This window comes from Anabrus simplex, chromosome 2, assembly GCF_040414725.1.
Source record: "Anabrus simplex isolate iqAnaSimp1 chromosome 2, ASM4041472v1, whole genome shotgun sequence".
Taxonomy (NCBI): domain Eukaryota; kingdom Metazoa; phylum Arthropoda; class Insecta; order Orthoptera; family Tettigoniidae; genus Anabrus; species Anabrus simplex.
In genome coordinates, this window is record NC_090266.1 from 976,921,309 (window position 1) to 976,938,883 (window position 17,575).

Here is a 17,575-nt window from a genome sequence, read left to right on the forward strand (position 1 = left end):
GCAACAGTTTACAGAAAGTAATTTAGTGAATGCTTTTTCAAAATCGTGTAAATAACATCAGTCCTTCCATTGTTGCTTTACTGTTTTCCATACAAATTTTTAGTATAGGTCATAAGATTGGTGGTAACTTATCTGTTGGGTAAAAGGCCATGTTTAAAGTCATATAACGCAATCTTAATATGGTTTAAGAATAATATTGTAAAATATGTTTATATATTGTTACAAATATAACTCCATATGTCTCATTACTCTAATTCATTTCAGGATGGCCTAATAAATGTACACGCACAGATAATTAAACACAAACAATTCTAACCAGTTATGAATGGCCACACTAATTACAGTCTATTTACAAATCTCTCTTCTGTACACACAGTAGGAGGTCTAGCCTGCGGATGCCTGAGCCTCACTTTCACTTTCCCCAAGTCCAGTCAATCAACTCATACAGCAGCTGTGTGTAGATAGTTGGATTTGACACAGTGTCACTGGCTATACAACACACGATGACTGTTCATTGGTTCGAACTCCATTGATAGTCCGGTATTTCACACAATCGCATGAAGTGAACAACAATCAGCAACAGCTCAACAGTATCCAACAGCAGGACGATACAACAGCAAATATTTATCCACGTCTAATTATCCTCACACTCACGATAACTGCTTCAATCACTGATTCACGGCTGTCCTCAATCCACAGAACTACACACACAGAGTACTCTAAGGCAGTACACAGTCTTCTGTCCCGTACGCCGTCTCCCATGAAGCTACTCGCTGGACGCTCCGACACCACAACAACAGCTCTTGGTTCAGATCTCGGTGATACACTAGCGTCCGCAGACACCTCTGTCGCCCTCAGCCCAGCCACCAAACCCCAGCTCACTGTCACACTGGCTCCACCTCGGAGCCCAACTGTCACTCACTCTAACACCGACTCCCACACGGAGTCCAACTCTGACTGACTCTCCGGGGCTCGTCTCCTTTTTTATAGCTTGTGTAATAAATACATACATACATACATACATACATTATCATTATAGACTGTTATGCCTTTCAGCATTCAATCTGCAAGCCTCTGTGAATTTACTAAACGTCGCCACAATCCTCGATTTGCAACTAGTGTTGTGGCCTCATTTAGTTCTATACCTCTTATCTTTAAATCATTAGAAACCGAATCTAACCATCGTCATCTTGGTCTACCTCTACTGCTCTTACCCTCCATAACAGAGTCCATTATTCTCATAGGTAAACTATCCTCCTCCATTCGCCTCACATGACCCCACCACCGAAGCCGGTTTATGGATACAGCTTCATCCATCGAGTTCATTCCTAAATTTGCCTTCATCTCCTCAATCCGAGTACCATCCTGCCATTTTTCCCACCTGCTTGTACCAGCAATCATTCTTGCTACTTTCATGTCTGTTACTTCTAACTTATGAATAAGATATCCTGAGTCCACCCAGCTTTCGCTCCTGTAAAGCAAAGTTGGTCTGAAAACAGACCAATGTAGCTGGGAGCTGACTTCCTTCTTACAGAATACTGTTGATCGCAACTGCGAGCTCACTGCATTAGCTTTACGACACCTTGATTCAATCTCGCTTACTATATTACCATCCTGGGAGAACACACAACCTAAATACTTGAAATTATCGACCTGTTCTAGCTTTGTATCACCAACCTGACATTCAATTCTGTTGAATTTCTTACCTACTGACATCAATTTAGTCTTCGAGAGGCTAACTTTCATACCATACTCATTGCACCCATTTTCAAGTTCCAAGATATTAGACTGCAGGCTTTCGGCACAATCTGCCATTAAGACCAAGTAGTCAGCAAAGGCCAGACTGCTTACTACATTTCCACCTAACTGAATCCCTCTCTGCCATTTTATACCCTTCAGCAGATGATCCATGTAAACTACGAACAGTAAAGGTGAAAGATTACAGCCTTGTCTAACCCCTGTAAGTACCCTGAACCAAGAACTCATTCTACCATCAATTCTCACTGAAGCCCAATTGTCAACATAAATGCCTTTGATTGATTTTAATCATATACCTTTAATACCGTAGTCCCCCAGTATAGCGAACATATTTTCCCTCGGTACCCTGTCATATGCTTTCTCTAGATGTACGAAACATAAACACAACTGCCTATTCCTCTCATAGCATTTTTCAGTTACCTGGCGCATACTGAAAATCTGATCCTGACAGCCTCTCTGTGGTCTGAAACCATACTGGTTTTCATCCAACTTCCTCTCAACTACTGATTGCACCCTCCCTTCCAAGACGCCAGTGAATACCTTGCCTGGTACACTAATCAATGAGATACCTTGATAGTTGTTGCAGTCCTTCCTGTTCCCTTGCTTATTGATAGGTGCAATTACTGCTTTTGTCCAATCTGAAGGTACCTTACCAACACTCCGTGCTAATTTTACTACTCTATGAAGCCATTTCATCCCTGTCTTCCCACTACACTTCACCTTTTCAGGTCTAATTTCATCTATTCCTCCTGCTTATAATTTGATAGAGAAATTTCACGATGTCGCTGGAAGTAGAACATTCACGTTAAATCTCAAAGAAACTCACAGGTAAGCCGGCTGCTGAGAACAGTACACGGGAAGGCCGGCCCCACCCCACAGGCCGGCGGGGATATTCCAGGTCATCTGAGTCACCAGCCCCTTCCCAGAAATACCTAAAGGAGCTACCATGGTTCTGACACGTAACAATATCTTACCTATGGTGTTGATTATGCACACAGGACAATAATTAGGTACCATTACAAAACTTCCTGTCTTAAGAACTTTAGCTATTTATAGTTTTTCAGAAAAGGATGAAGTGCAAATAGAAAGATTAAAAATGGAAGTTAATTGACTAGCCAGTAAATTAACACAAAAGTAGGTTAGTGATTTTACGTCCCACTAACTACTTGTGCGGTTCTTGGAGACATTGAAGTGCTGGAATTTTGTCCCGCAAGTGTCCTTTTACGTGCCAGTAAATCTACTGGCTCGAGGTATCCAGGATTGAACCTGCTAAGTTGGGCTCAGAATGCCAGCGCTCTACTTCCTGAGCTACTCAGCCTGGCCCACTTACTTTTAATGTGCTTCCAGAAATAAGTTATATAACATCTTAAAGCATCTTCTAATTTATGAATGTAAACTTCCATACGCAGAATTGATTTTTACTTTCAATTCAGATCTGAGCTGCCTGTATTGATCCTAATAATGCCTGGAGAACTTTCACTTTCTGGCACACTTGCTTTTCTTTTTGAATATCGGATAATGCCATCATTAAACCAAACTGGAAATTTTTACTTTATAATGACATATCCTTAGTTATGCAATTATTGAATAATCTGTATATTGACTCGTTGGCTGAATGGTCAACGTACTGGCCTTCGGTTCAGAGGATCCCGGGTTCGATTTCGGGCCGGTTCAGGAATTTTAACCTTCATTGGTTAATTCCAGTGGCCCGGGGGCTGGGTGTTTGTGCTGTCCCCAACATCCCTGCAACTCACACACCACACATAACACTATCCTCCACCACAATAATACACATGGCCGATGCCGTTCACCCTCATCGGAGGGTCTGCCTTACAAGGCCTGCACCCGGCTAGAGATAGCCACACAAAATTATCTGTATATTGAATAGTAAAGGAAATCTACGGCCTGATCCACATCCTGATACGTACACAAAGGGTTCCAATCAGTATCTCTTAACTGATAATACTGTAGTAAAAATTGCACTTTTCTTGAAATCATAGTGTTCTCAATTTATATTCTTTTGGTAATGAGTACCCTTTTACTGGAGGTAAGGATAAACAGAGTGGGGAGTGATTTACATCTTCTGATACAAGAGCAAATTCCTCATGTTCCACTTCAATGATAAAATTGGCCAATACAATATGCAACATCCTAGAACTGCATTGTTGCATTATGAATGCACAATATAGATTTTTTTTTGCTAGTGGCTTTACGTCGCACCGACACAGATAGGTGACGATGGGATAGGAAAGGGCTAGGAGGGGCAAGGAAGCAGAAGTGGCCTTCATTAAGGTACAGCCCCAGCATTTGCCTGGTGTGAAAATTGGAAACCACGGAAAACCATCTTCAGGGCTGCGGACAGTTTTAATATCAAATGTATTGGAGAATTTCCGGCATAAGAAACTGAAACTTGCTTATCATTTTGCCATAGTGTGTAGTGGTGCATTGTATTAAATATCTGTACCCCTCCTCTCCTTGTCCTGTCTCTTTTTTCCTATGAGGTGTGCTAATCACAAACTCCCATACATGAAATGTATATTTTTATTCTACATTATTTAACTCTTGTTTACAGGACCAAGATGATTTACCATTTAAGAAAGGTGAGGTTTTGACAGTGGTCTCAAAGGATGAAGATCAGTGGTGGACAGCACGTAATAGTCTAGGCCAGACCGGCTCTATACCTGTGCCATACGTTCAGAGGGTATGTAAATATTGTGTATCGATATATTTTAAAAATCGACCTTAATTTTCCACATCCGCATTTCTAGAAACTACAAGAAATAGGTCTTCTAGCGGAATTGTAAAATGTGTATTTCAATTGCTAAACCTAGTTATAGGTAGAACACAATTCGCGCACTTGCTTCAGAAAAATATTTTAATATCATACTTGCTTTCATAATCGTATGCGACACAAACTCACCACAATATTTTTTTTTTTTTAATGATTCGGAATAATACCTCAGCTCATGAAGGTGTTTAGAAAGGATACAGAAAAATTATACGAAGGGGTACCCAAAAATAACCAGATTAACATTGCCATGGGCGAAGCTTGTGTAGTATGCAGTTCTGAGCTAGGCGTGTATAGCGCAACTCATTGCCAGTTCAGTGCCACCTGTGTTGTCCTGTTCATCTGCAGTGATTTTTTTATTAGCGCTGTTTTGTTCTTGTTTCGTTTTTTAGGATGGCAGATTTAAGTGAACAACGCGCAGTTGTTAAATTTTGTTTTCTACTGGGTAAAAATGCTGCTGAAACTGTTTTAATGTTGAAAACAGCTTACAAGGGTGACGCTATGGGAAAACTCAAGTGTACAAATGGCTTGCTCGGTTTAAGAGTGATAACATGTCGATTGATGACAAACCTCGTTCTAGACGCCCATCAACTGCCCGAATCGTCGAAAATGTTGAAAAAATTCGAGAGCATGTTTTCGCGGACCGTCGACAGACAATTGATCAACTGTCAGAGATTAGTGGGTTATTTTGGAGCTTGGTTCAGTGAATTTTAATGGAAGATTTGGGAATGAAAATCGTTGCTGCCAAGGTTTTTCCTCAGGTTCTGACTGACAATCAAAAAGAACATTGAGTTGAAACATGTCTTGTGTTGAAACAACAGCTTAAAACTGATCCACATTTTCTGTCAAAGGTCATTACTGGTGATGAGTCATGGTGCTATGGTTACGACCCAGAAACAAAGCAACAGTCAAGCCAGTGGAGGATGGCATTATCACTCTGTCCCAAAAAAAAAATGTCAAATTAAACATCAAAACAATGGTGATTTGCTTTTCTTTTCTTTTTTTCTTTTTTTTTTTAATGCCAAGGGCGTAATTCATTCAGAGTTTGTTCCCCCAGGGTCAGATCGTCTATCAGTCCTTTATTTGGAAGTGCACACACAGCCATCTCTCTTAGTTTTTGTCTACAAATGGCATGGTTCTGCTGCCCCACGCACCTTACTCGCCTGACCTGGCTCCGTGCGACTTTTACTTATATCCTCGCATGAAAGGACACCGATTTAGCAACATAGAAGAGGTCAAGAAAAAACGAGGGAGGAGCTGTCAGCCATTTCTAAAGATGACTGCAAAAAATGTTTTGAACAGTGGAAGCACCGGTAGGACAAATGTATTAGTTGTAAGGGAAAGTATTTTGAAAGGCATAAGGTTGTTTTGTAAAAAAAAATATATAGGAAAATATATAGCTTTTAAAAATAATTCCTTTATTTTTTGGGTACCCCATCGTAGTCTCTGTTCATGCTTGTATATCAGTTTATAAATGGCTTTTTAGAAGTAGGACAAGGAAGTACACAGGATTCTCTGTAACTGTATCCACAATAAAGTCATTGCTTATGTGAAAGCCATAGACATTCTATGATTTGCATGTTTTTTGACTGGGAAATTAGGGTATTTTTAAATTTTAGTTTGCTCTAGGTCTTGAAAAGTTTTGCATGAATAAGCTTTGTAGACATGGCTTCCTCTCAGAACAAAGGGGCTTTAGGGTATGATACCATTATAAATAATGTTTGGATAACCAGCTGAGTATTGCAGTAAATTAATTTCTTGCCTACTGCGCTGTAGATTGTGGAATAAATTCCCTGCACATTTGGTTGGCATTTTGGAGTGCTTTATAGTGAAGAGACCTGTGCTGGAGCATGACTACTAGTATGTTAAAAAATGCCTTTTAACCCGTCCAGTGGCAGGTTCTCACAGAGATCATGTGCCACAAAGGTGTGGTTTTTTCATAGGAGATTGTATGTTTGTACGAAGCACGGAATTAGTGGCAGATATTGAGGGGAAATGATGTTAACACATTCAAATTATCTTTTTGTAAATTTTTTAATAATATTTGTTTTACATCACATCAACACACAGATCTTATGGCAACAATGGGAGAGGAAAGGGCTAGGACTGGGAAGGAAGCAACCCTGACCTTAATTAAGGTACAGCACCACCATTTGCCTGGTGTGAAAATGGGAAACCACGGAGAACCATCTTCAGGGCTGCTGAGAGCGGTATTCGAACCCACTATCTCCCTAATGCAAGCTGTCAGTAATGTGACCCAAACTATGCAGCAACGTGCTTGATATACACTAGAGTCCCGTTAATCCGAAAGTCCGGTTAATCCAAACTGAAGTATTCAATTTTTTTCTTAAAATTCTCCTTATTGAAATGAAAGAACATAGTATAGAATGAAGATTTCTTTGCATTTTACTAGTCATATTTTACTAGAATAACTTAATGTAAACATAATTACACACCATAAACCATCAGTCACCGTTCATCTTTGCAAAGTCTGTTAGTTTCTTTTGCCGTAGTGATTGGATCCTACTCGAAGATGCAGTGTTAAACCAGCATCTCATAAACATCACATCAGTGGGCGTAGCAGCGGAGTGTTGCTCGACATAGCGTACGGCAAGTTCTAAGGCGGCCGCTGCATCTGAATGTGACACTAGTTGTTCATTGTGGTCTTCTTCGTCATCACTCTGTTCCTCATCAACTCCAGATTCTTTCTCCACCATAGCTACAATTCCTTGGTTTGTTTGTAATTGATGACAGTCAGCTTTCATCCACTCGCTAATGTCATTTTCACTGTCGTTTCCTCATCTACGGGTTGTTAAATACTCTACTGTAATTTTGTATTTTGTTAATGTAACTGCTAAAGAATGGACATTTCAGATTACAGTATGTACTGTACTGTATTGTAGAAACTATTTTCCGCAGGCGGTTGAGGCGCTGGCCTGACTCCAACTTGGCATGTTCGATCCTGGCTCAGTCCGGTGGTATCTGAAGGTATACTAACAATTTGTTGGTTATTTTGATCAACCTTTTCAATACAAATTACAGTTTGTGTTGCTAAGTTGTAATGTTACAACACTAATTTACCGGGACATGTTTCGCTTTTATTCACAAGCATCATCAGCCTATACAATTGCCTCAAGGTTTGTCATATTTGGATTGTTGTTACAAATTTCATTACATTGAATGTAAATCTAATTTCAGTGATAACAATATTTAAAACACAAGAATAATATACACATTAAAAATTATGACAATATGATTTGCAATGTTAAAATGGAGTAACTCTTAATTCTAAAACACATTGACGTCCAAAACACCGTTTTTACAATTTGAAAATTTGGCTAAAAATTGTTTGCAATGTTAAAATTGATTCAACTATAATTTGGCATTAAAATTTGAGTCATAAATATAAATATTGGATGTTAATATATAGGAGCCATAGTTTCTGAAGTGCGTTGGTTTCTAGAATACAGTAACATTTCAGTATTGAGAATTTTAGTTAAGAATTGTGCTCTCTAAATAATGTTATTTAAAAAGACTGACTATTGTCTGTTGTCACAGTAACGCAATAAGGTCCACAAGATTCTGTAGCAGCAGACAAAGGGATGCTTCTTCCATTCTATAAATCGAAAGAAACATAATCAGATACTCAAAATTTGGATTGAAGCCCATTTTAACCATAACTTACATCAAAACAATCAACTTCCAACGGAGAGTCTGGTCACTACAAACAAGAATTAAATATGTCAATACTTCCTCTGATCAAATTGCCAAACTGCAGCAGCAAGCCTCATCAAATCTAGAAGTCATTTTCCAACGAACCCAAGACTTCAATTCTAGATTATCATCATGACTAATCACGCATAATGCAAAATTACAGTCTTTTTAAATAACATTATTTAGAGAGCACAATTCTTAACTAAAATTCTCAATACTGAAATGTTACTGTATTCTAGAAACCAACGCACTTCAGAAACTATGGCTCCTATATATTAACATCCAATATTTATATTTATGACTCAAATTTTAATGCCAAATTATAGTTGAATCAATTTTATTTTAACATTGCAAACAATTTTTAGCCAGATTTTCAAATTGTAAAAACTGTGTTTTGGACGTCAATGTGTTTTAGAATTAAGAGTTACTCCATTTTAACATTGCAAATCATATTGTCATAATTTTTAATGTGTATATTATTCTTGTGTTTTAAATATTGTTATCACTGAAATTAGATTTACATTCAATGTAATGAAATTTGTAACAACAATCCAAATATGACAAACCTTGAGGCAATTGTATAGGCTGATGATGCTTGTGAATAAAAGCGAAACATGTCCCGGTAAATTAGTGTTGTAACATTACAACTTAGCAACACAAACTGTAATTTGTATTGAAAAGGTGGATCAAAATAACCAACAAATTGTTAGTATATCATAGCATACTTCAATACGGGTCTAATAATGAGATTAGTTACGTGTAAGGTATCTGAAGGTGCGCAAATACGTCAGCCTCGCGTACGTAGATTGACTGGCACATAAAAGAACTCCTGTAGGAGAAAATCCCGGCACCTATGCGTCTCCGGAAACCGTAAAAGTAGTTAGCGGGACGTAAAAGCAATAGCATTTTTATTAGAAAATATTTTCCGGTTAATTCGAAAATTTCGTAATCCGAACAGGCTCCAGTCCCAATTAGTTCGGATTAATGAGACTCTACTGTATATATATATATATATATATATATATATATATAATCTTCAATGGTTATTAAAAACTTACTTTAAAAAATGTTTTTTTTTTTTTTTACAATAGGACTTACTACACTTTTTTTGTTTTGAAAATATTATCTTGTGACCAATTCATTTTTGTCTCCAGCTTTTGATTTATTCTCATGAACACGATACGCAATTAACTGATAAATTTCACAAGAGATGGTTTATTTCCCTAAACTGTGCCCTTGTATGCGGAGATTCATTTACAAGGTTTTCAACTGATGTTTCAGCATAATTGTTTTCGGTCAATTCTAAACTTCAGCATCATCCATTAGAAATAGACTGAAACAGTCAAACGCATCGCGTTTGGTAATAATTCAAAACTTATCCTGTTAATGGAAACCTACATTAGATCTTACAGTATTTCCAGGCTTGCACTTTCTTCCACACATTATATGCTGTACATCGCCTTTTCACCACTGTTTCCAGCATAATATCTTCTTCACTGTCACTAGAAATACAAACTAGGTCATCGTGCAAAGAATCATTTGGATCATTATCACTACTATTAGAAATCTTGTCACCCCCTACAGATTAATATTTGCTACAGCCCTGTATTTTGTCTTTAGGCTAACATCTCTTCCGTTTCGCGCTTGCCATTTCTGTTCACCACAACAGCTAGTCAGAAATTGTACGTAAAGGAGAGATGAGGCATATTTTAGGCCAATGATTTCATGAATGCACCTTGAAGTCCTTCTGGCATCTGTTGAGATCGCTGGTAAAAATATTTCCATTGAGATTATGATACCTGAGAAAATACCATGCAATCACAAAATGGACTGTGTAGCTAAACGAGAATTTCTCGGCAGTTATGTTGTGGGCAAGTGTGTTCCGCCCGAGAATTTATCAGGTGTGCCCCCGAAGAGGTTGACAAAATTCCACCCCTCCAGCACTCTTTTAGACTTAAAATAAAAGAAATGATGTTCATCATGCGGTAATATTGAAATAGCCTTTCTTTTCAGTCACTGGAATGTTTCAAGAAAATTATGTTACTGTGTTACTTCTGGGCATTCAATTCAAATTGATGAATTTGCCCTATGTGCTATGCCAGAGCATAAGCCACTGCCTGCCACTGTGCTTTAATGAAAGGAAGGGATGGGAACGGAGGGTGCGGTGGATGTTGATTGGGGACAAAGATAATGTTCTGCGGGAATGCACAAGTTTCCTCATTTCTTCAGGGTTGTCCTTTTCTCTTACAAACATTATCCACAGTATGTTTATTAACACTTTGACTACCAGGAAGTAGCCAGGGCATTTAAACCTCCAGCACAGCCATTTTTAAATGTCCTTGCCTGCCAGTCCTGCCTTCTGCACTGTGGATCAAAAATGTTTACTACTCCTATATTATGCTTTGAAATAATTTGAAAATTAGAACATACCTGGGGAAAGAATCATAGTATGATTTTAAGGTGTGATATCTGGTGTCACATGCTCCAGGGTGTGGAGGGACGCTGACTTCCTGCAGTACCACCTTATGTCACATACTTTTTCCTTCTTGCGACAAACTCTACATCTTCTTTTCAGGTAAGGGTCAGTTTTCAGTGATGGAAGCTTGAGCAGAACAGGTTCGTTCATTTTTTCATCCAGACATGATGGGGGATCTTCAGCTGGTGCTCTTAGTGGTGGGGGGCTGGTGAATGGAATGCGGTGGGGTGGATGCTAGTGATGACGGGTCGGAGAGAACTGGAGAGGCTGTTCTGACGTGGGTCGGGGCTGAGACTGGGACAGTGGTAGGAGGATTATGACCTTCAAGATAGTATCTGGAAACTGTCTGTAATAACTGTAGATAGGTAATTTTTGTCTGGGTATTGTACTTCTGGAAGAGACGGAAAGAATTGAAGAGGGTGCGCTGTAGTAGATAGAAGAAAACCTTTTTCGGCCGTTTACAAGTTTTTCTCATGAAGGGATATAGAGCGAGGTATTGGTCAGCTGTGTATGTTCCATGAATGTGATTGTAATCTGCAGTGGATACTGGCTTCATTGTTTTTCTGCCGAACTTTGAAGTGACTTCAACCATTTCACCGGAATGCATGGATCAAATCATTGTGATTATTTTCTTGTCCATCCAAGAGACAAGAAGAATTTCCCCATCACGTTTGAATGTCATTTCCCATCTTTTCAAGAATTTTTGTTGGTCCTCAAGGTCCTTTGTTACTCCCCTGTTTTGCCTGATTGTCCCACAAATGGTAGTATTCTGTTCACGTAGGGTTTCTGCAAGAGCAACACTATTGTAATAATTATCCATGTAAACAGAATACGCTAGGCCTAAATATGGACTGAGAAGTTCGAGGACAGTACTATTTAAGGCCATTCGACTTGCATCATAAATAAGAAAATTGCAAATATACCCAGTTTTTGATTCACACACCATCCTGACCATAATGCCATACTTAGATATTTTAGATGGATTGTAAACTCAAAAACGTAACTAGCTTCTCCAAGCAAGCATGCTCTGATCTAAAGCGATCTTTTGGTTGGGATTGTAAACCACTGAAAACTGATCAGAAAGTTTTTCTAATGTTGACCTTATTTTATAGAGCCTGTCTGCTCTGTTTACATGGTTACTGCTGTTGCTAAAATGTAAAAATATCATGATACTTTCGAATCTGTTTCTGGACATTGTCTTGGAAAATAAAGGCGTTGAAAACACGGGGTTTTTTGGTCTAGTACATTTTTAGATCCGACTTCTGTATAATTCCGCTAACTAACATCAGACCGATAAACTGTTTCATAAAGGAAATTCTAAGTTCCCATGGAGGGAATTTTATATTTTTCCACCAATAGAGCATGTCAAAAATCAGATATAAGGCTTTTTTCAGGTAATGCCTGAAGAAAGCCTTATATCTGATTTTTAAAACTGTTTCATTTCGATCATTGACACGGGTTTCCAAGTTTGATAGATCGAATATTTAGTGAATTTAATATAACCACCTATTCAATAAATTATTAAATTATCCTTGAGATTCTATGCCTAAAGTCATCTTCAATACGGAACAATAATGAGAGTTGTTACTTGTAATTTGGTAGCCAACCAGGCAAAATACGGTTTAAATAGGTACTTCAACCTTAAGGTCAAGATTTGTAAACTAACAAAAGACATTGCCTTTTTAAAACAGTGTCTAGAACTAAAATTGATCCCAAAGTTTTTGAAGCCTACACAGCGAAAAAACTTAACTAACCAAAGTTTGAGTAGAGTTCAAAACAAAGTCAACAACATTTGGTTAAGAAATGAAATTAAAGCATCATATAAAAATAAGTCTCTTTTAAATCTGCAGTTATATAAAGTTCATTTAGCGTTAGCTCAGGCTTTACATCCGTTAGAATGGAACTCTTTCCAACTGCATGTGGACAATGGAAAGTATTGAATAGGTGGTTTTATTAAATTATCCTTGAGATTCTATGCCAAACTTCAGAGACTCTATTTCCAATTGGCACTTGGTGAGATATTATCATCGTCTGGAGGGGTGGTGCAACCAACAATGGGTCGAGCTTCTAAATCACCAAGGCCATCTCGTCTCCACAGCCGCTGCTTGCCGGAAGATATTCCCAGCACAGCGTCAAGGAAAAAGCCTCTTCGAAGGTGTGTTGTGTGTTTGTCCCAAGGGAAGAGGAAGGAAACATCATACTGGTGAAAAGGCTTTGTGTGAAACACCTTGTTTCCGCCTATGGCACACAGATAATCTACAAAATCTATAATCATCTCGATTCAGAACAATGTAAATAATGGTAGTAACCCATTTGGATTCATAACAATGTAAATAATGTACATAATGTTAGTATCCTATTATTGAAGAATAATAACTACTATCGTATTAGATTAAACTAATTGTGTACACATTTATGAAGGAAATAATTAAATATCACAAAGTGGGGGGGAAAAGTACTCAGGGCAGGTTACACATGTGGAGAACTTAGTACCCAGTTAAGGGGTTAATATATACTCTTACTATAAGCAATTTTTTTTTTTTTTTCAGTAAGAAAAGGAAATGTTACATTTTTAAAAAAATGTTAAAATTAATCAATTAATCCTTATCAAAATTGTTTTTCACCTCATATGATCAATGTAGAATAAAATGTCCTTTACAGTATGTAATATTCATCTATTCTCTAGGAGCTATTATAGTTTTGAATTTTTCACTCGATCTCTAGTCTGAAACAACTGTTTAAAATAAATGTTCAGAATCCTTTGAGGTAGGAAGTCGCAACCTTGCAGGGAAATTGCCCTTAGCCCCTAGGTGCATACTAAGAGAGCTGTTTGAATATGGAAATTTACACGACCAGCTTCAGAGTGAGCCTCTCACCAAGGCCATCGCCAGTTTAAGTCAATATCGCCATACTCCATTGCGTAGTAACAGCTAACATTCGAGTTGAGACTTGTGAGAAGAGTGGATGTGTTGGGAGTTTCGCTGTTAATTTTATCCACCTCGGCTTTTTTAACATCCCATTTGTGAACATGGTCATGGCAGAGAAAGAATAGCTTCACAAAGAGAGTCATCTGTTGATCGTAATATTCATCTTGTCTTTAGATCAAAGTAGGCATAATTCAGAGAGAAATGCAGAATTGGCTGATGAGTGAAATAGCCATCTCTCAGCTGACCGGAACAGATATAATTTTCAGAGAGATAAAAGTCAATATGCTGACAGAACCAGACATGTTAGTCTGAGAGGGAAGAAATATTCTCTGTTTTGTGATCCGATAAGAGTATTCCACTATGGATTATGATTCATCCATAAATGATAAAAATGATGCTTCACTTTCTTTTGGTACAATGTCTGTTGTCTGCCAATATTGTTCAGGTATAAAGGAAAAACGAATCAAAAGGTACATGTTGCTTGCAGTGAAAAGTTAAACTAGCAGGAATTTTCCCCCATCCCAAACCATTGTATTTGCTTTTTACAGGTGACAGTCTAAGCATTGAAACATTTATCAAGCACATCATTATAATAATGCATTTCAAATGACCTCATTTTTTAGTACTCAAGTAATCGAACATGGCTTTATCCTTGACATTTAAGTTACAAGGACAAATACACCATTTGGCCAATTGTATCCTGCCTCTAATGGTCACAAATTCCTACAGATTTATTTCATTGCAGATCCTGAAACACAGGCTTCAACTCAATATAACATTACTCAGCAAGCTCTGATAATTCCTTCGCAAGGTCTTTGCAAGAAATATTGCACTGCCATTATAATTATGTTCAGTCTTTCAAAACTGCGATTGACAGTGTCCCACCAAACATACCGGATTTCGTTATTGTTATCCATGCCAATTAAAATCGTGTCGGTGAATACCTACGAGTGAAGTAGGCAGTACAATGTCCGTACTGCCCCCATTATTGCTGAGCTAAGCCCAGCCAGTGAGCGAGAGATCCCGGGGTGGACCGTTCATTCCTGGCTTTCCGTTCTTAGAGGCATTTAAGGGGAAAAGGGGTGACAACCAAGCAAAAAAAAAAAATTAAAAACAACACTTACATTTATTGACATAAGCATCAATGAACAAAAAAATATCCGTGCTGGAATTAAATACAATGATCTTTCGTAATGTCTGGTCTTCCTGTAGCAATTAACAACCAGTCAAACATAATCCTCGTCCTCCAGCTTTACGGTAATGTTCTGGAATAAAAATTAACAAAAGGTTAGGCCTTCCCTGTCTTCAAAAATTAAAATATTTCTTTAAATGAAAGTATCCTGAGATTTGAATGAGGATTTACACAAAATTAGTAGGCAGCTATCTCGCTTATTATTTCATAATAAAATTAACTTAATGTTCCATTAATTTATTGCGATCTCAACACGTGGTCAATGTTAAATACTGATGAATTTCATTAACTAAGGTAAGTAACATCCATTAATAACACCAGTAGAAATTCTGACGGAAAATCTGAACTGACTCCAAGATTATTGTACCGGGAGGTACACCTCAACGCCGCGCATTCAAAGCTAGCGCCTAAATGAACTCCTCTATTGGTGAAACAGTGAAACTGAAACTACACCAACTTGGAACTTTAATCAGAAGATGTCGCCACCTAAATATCGAGTAATTTTGTTATTGTGCATTGTCCTAATCTGAGTGAATTTCTACTTGTTTTGTTTAACATTCATCAAGAAGTTCGGACATTCTTCTACAGATGGCACTACTAAAAACTATGGTTGTGCTCCCTGGTGCAAGGTGGAAGAAATTATCAGTTAAAGAAGTTCTGTATTTCTAGGTTGTTAAAACTAATTGATGTTCATTTATTTTTTGGGTTGGCAATATTTACTTTTTCTTTCTGCCAGTTTTGAATCCAACCAATCACTAATTTCTGTAATTAATTTTCCATCTATCACAGGCTTCTTCTCAGATTCTGACTGTTACTTTTGAAATCTACGAATAAAATTCAGAGGGTGTGTCTTGATTAATCGTGAATGATCTCGAACCTTCCCTGAGGGTTTATAAACTGTGTCGGGGCCGATGACCTTTGATGTTAGGCCCCTTAAAACAACAAGCATCATCATCATCATAAACTGTGTCTTTTCTCGTTTATGGGCCAATTGATCGTCATCTTACTAAGTGTGTGTGTCAAAGCAGGAGGCGGGCGGACTCTTTCTTCGGTCAGCAGTACATCTACAAGGTAATGGCCACATGACATCTTTCTTTCTTGCTAACTCCGCAGTTTAACCGGAGGGAAAGGTCTGAATCGTTAACTATGTAACCTTCTTTTCTAAAAATGTAACTTTTCTGCCGGCAAATGTAAAACCTTTAACTGTAAATCGGGGATAGAGAGTAATGTACCCTCTCGAGCTCCCCTTCATCTTGGTTTGAGGTAACTACGTTTCATAACTGTTCTTCATTCTCTATTGTGGTAATGTAAATTCTATACGAGTCACCTCAGTAGTTTGGGAATAGCCCCTGTTTCATCGGCCTAGAGCCCCTTAGGTTGTTTTAGTGTTCATATCTAGGAGTGCAAGTATACGCCTCCATTCAGTTTGTGTTTGGCTCCATTTACTTAACCTGTTCTTTCCCGCAAAGGCCCTGTAGGTTGGGTACTGGATATCCCTGTTTAACATTACCTTTCAATTTGTAAGTTGTGCCTTGATGGACGAGTGATTGTAATTTTCGGATATTGCCTTGAATAGGCTGGAAGAAACTGAGAGCCTGTTAGCTCTTTTCCAAGTTTTATAAATGTAAAGTGTGCCTCTGGGGAGGCTAGATATTGTGAGTTAGGGAGCAAGTGCTCTTGAATTAGGGGATTTCTGTCCCTCATTAAATACTTCCTCTTCCTTCTGTAAAATTGCAAAACTAGGGGCTTAAAGCCCAAAGTGTTAAGGTTCTGTATCTTGGATTTTTTCCCAATCTTGTTTAATGATTGCTACTTGTACCTGTAATATTGTTTTTTTTTTTAAATTGTTAAGTTTGAAGTTCTAAAGAAATATAACCTTTGTTAAAGTTTTAAATTAACTTTGGTATTGTAGATAGACTCATTCACCCCGGCACCTTCTTTCACCTCTGCGTTCCACGGGAAACCCCCGTAACAATTATAATTTATTATTATTATTATTATTAATCTCCAACCTTGTCTGTGTAGCATTTACTTTTATCATCACATGATCGTGTTTACAAATTAGTGTATATCACTAAATAATTCTCGCTGTAATTATGAGACACATTTTTCCAATTAATTAATCAACCAATTATCATCATCATTACTCGTTATCACCTAAGTTCAAGCTAATTATGCAGTTTGTGGACATTAAATTTATACTTGCATGGCATTTAAAGTTTCAAATCAGTTTGAAAATATTTTGTAAATTTAATATAAATGCACTGAAAATTTCCTCATAGCCACGTGTGAGTTAAGGATTGATTTATAAATCGCTTGCCTTTGCTGGAAACGAACGAGACTATCTTTCGTCTAAATCTTTGGTAAGTGCAAATTAAATCCTAGCCTGGTCTTACTCAACGTTATTCTCAGCAAATTGTTTCTTAAAATACGCTAAACAAGTCATCATGGTGGCAAAACTACGTTGAAAATAATCCGTGTCGTCGCGATAAACACACGACCAGATTAAAATACACTGAATAATGGAAAACATGAAAATATTCCTAATTACAACACACACATGCACACACCACATTCACACAAGGTAACACGTATTTTTATATACACAATATTTACAACGAATCCTGCCATTATGAATTAATTATTTTTAGCATGGTCGGAGGATGACCTCATGTCTGGAAATATTCTCAATCCAATTAGTGGCTAGTAATCGAACTAGT

General features: G+C 37.8%; 1 protein-coding gene across 4 annotated transcripts in view; it reads left to right on the forward strand.

Moving 5' to 3' along the window:
- Positions 1-17,575, forward strand: part of Crk (Crk proto-oncogene, adaptor protein) — a 173,239-nt gene that overhangs the window by 81,160 nt on the left and 74,504 nt on the right. For all 4 annotated transcript variants that reach the window (XM_067141793.2, XM_067141791.2, XM_067141792.2 and 1 more), the window contains one exon: positions 4,331-4,459. In XM_067141793.2, the coding sequence (XP_066997894.1) occupies positions 4,331-4,459 (129 nt within the window). The remainder of the gene's footprint in view (positions 1-4,330; positions 4,460-17,575) is intronic.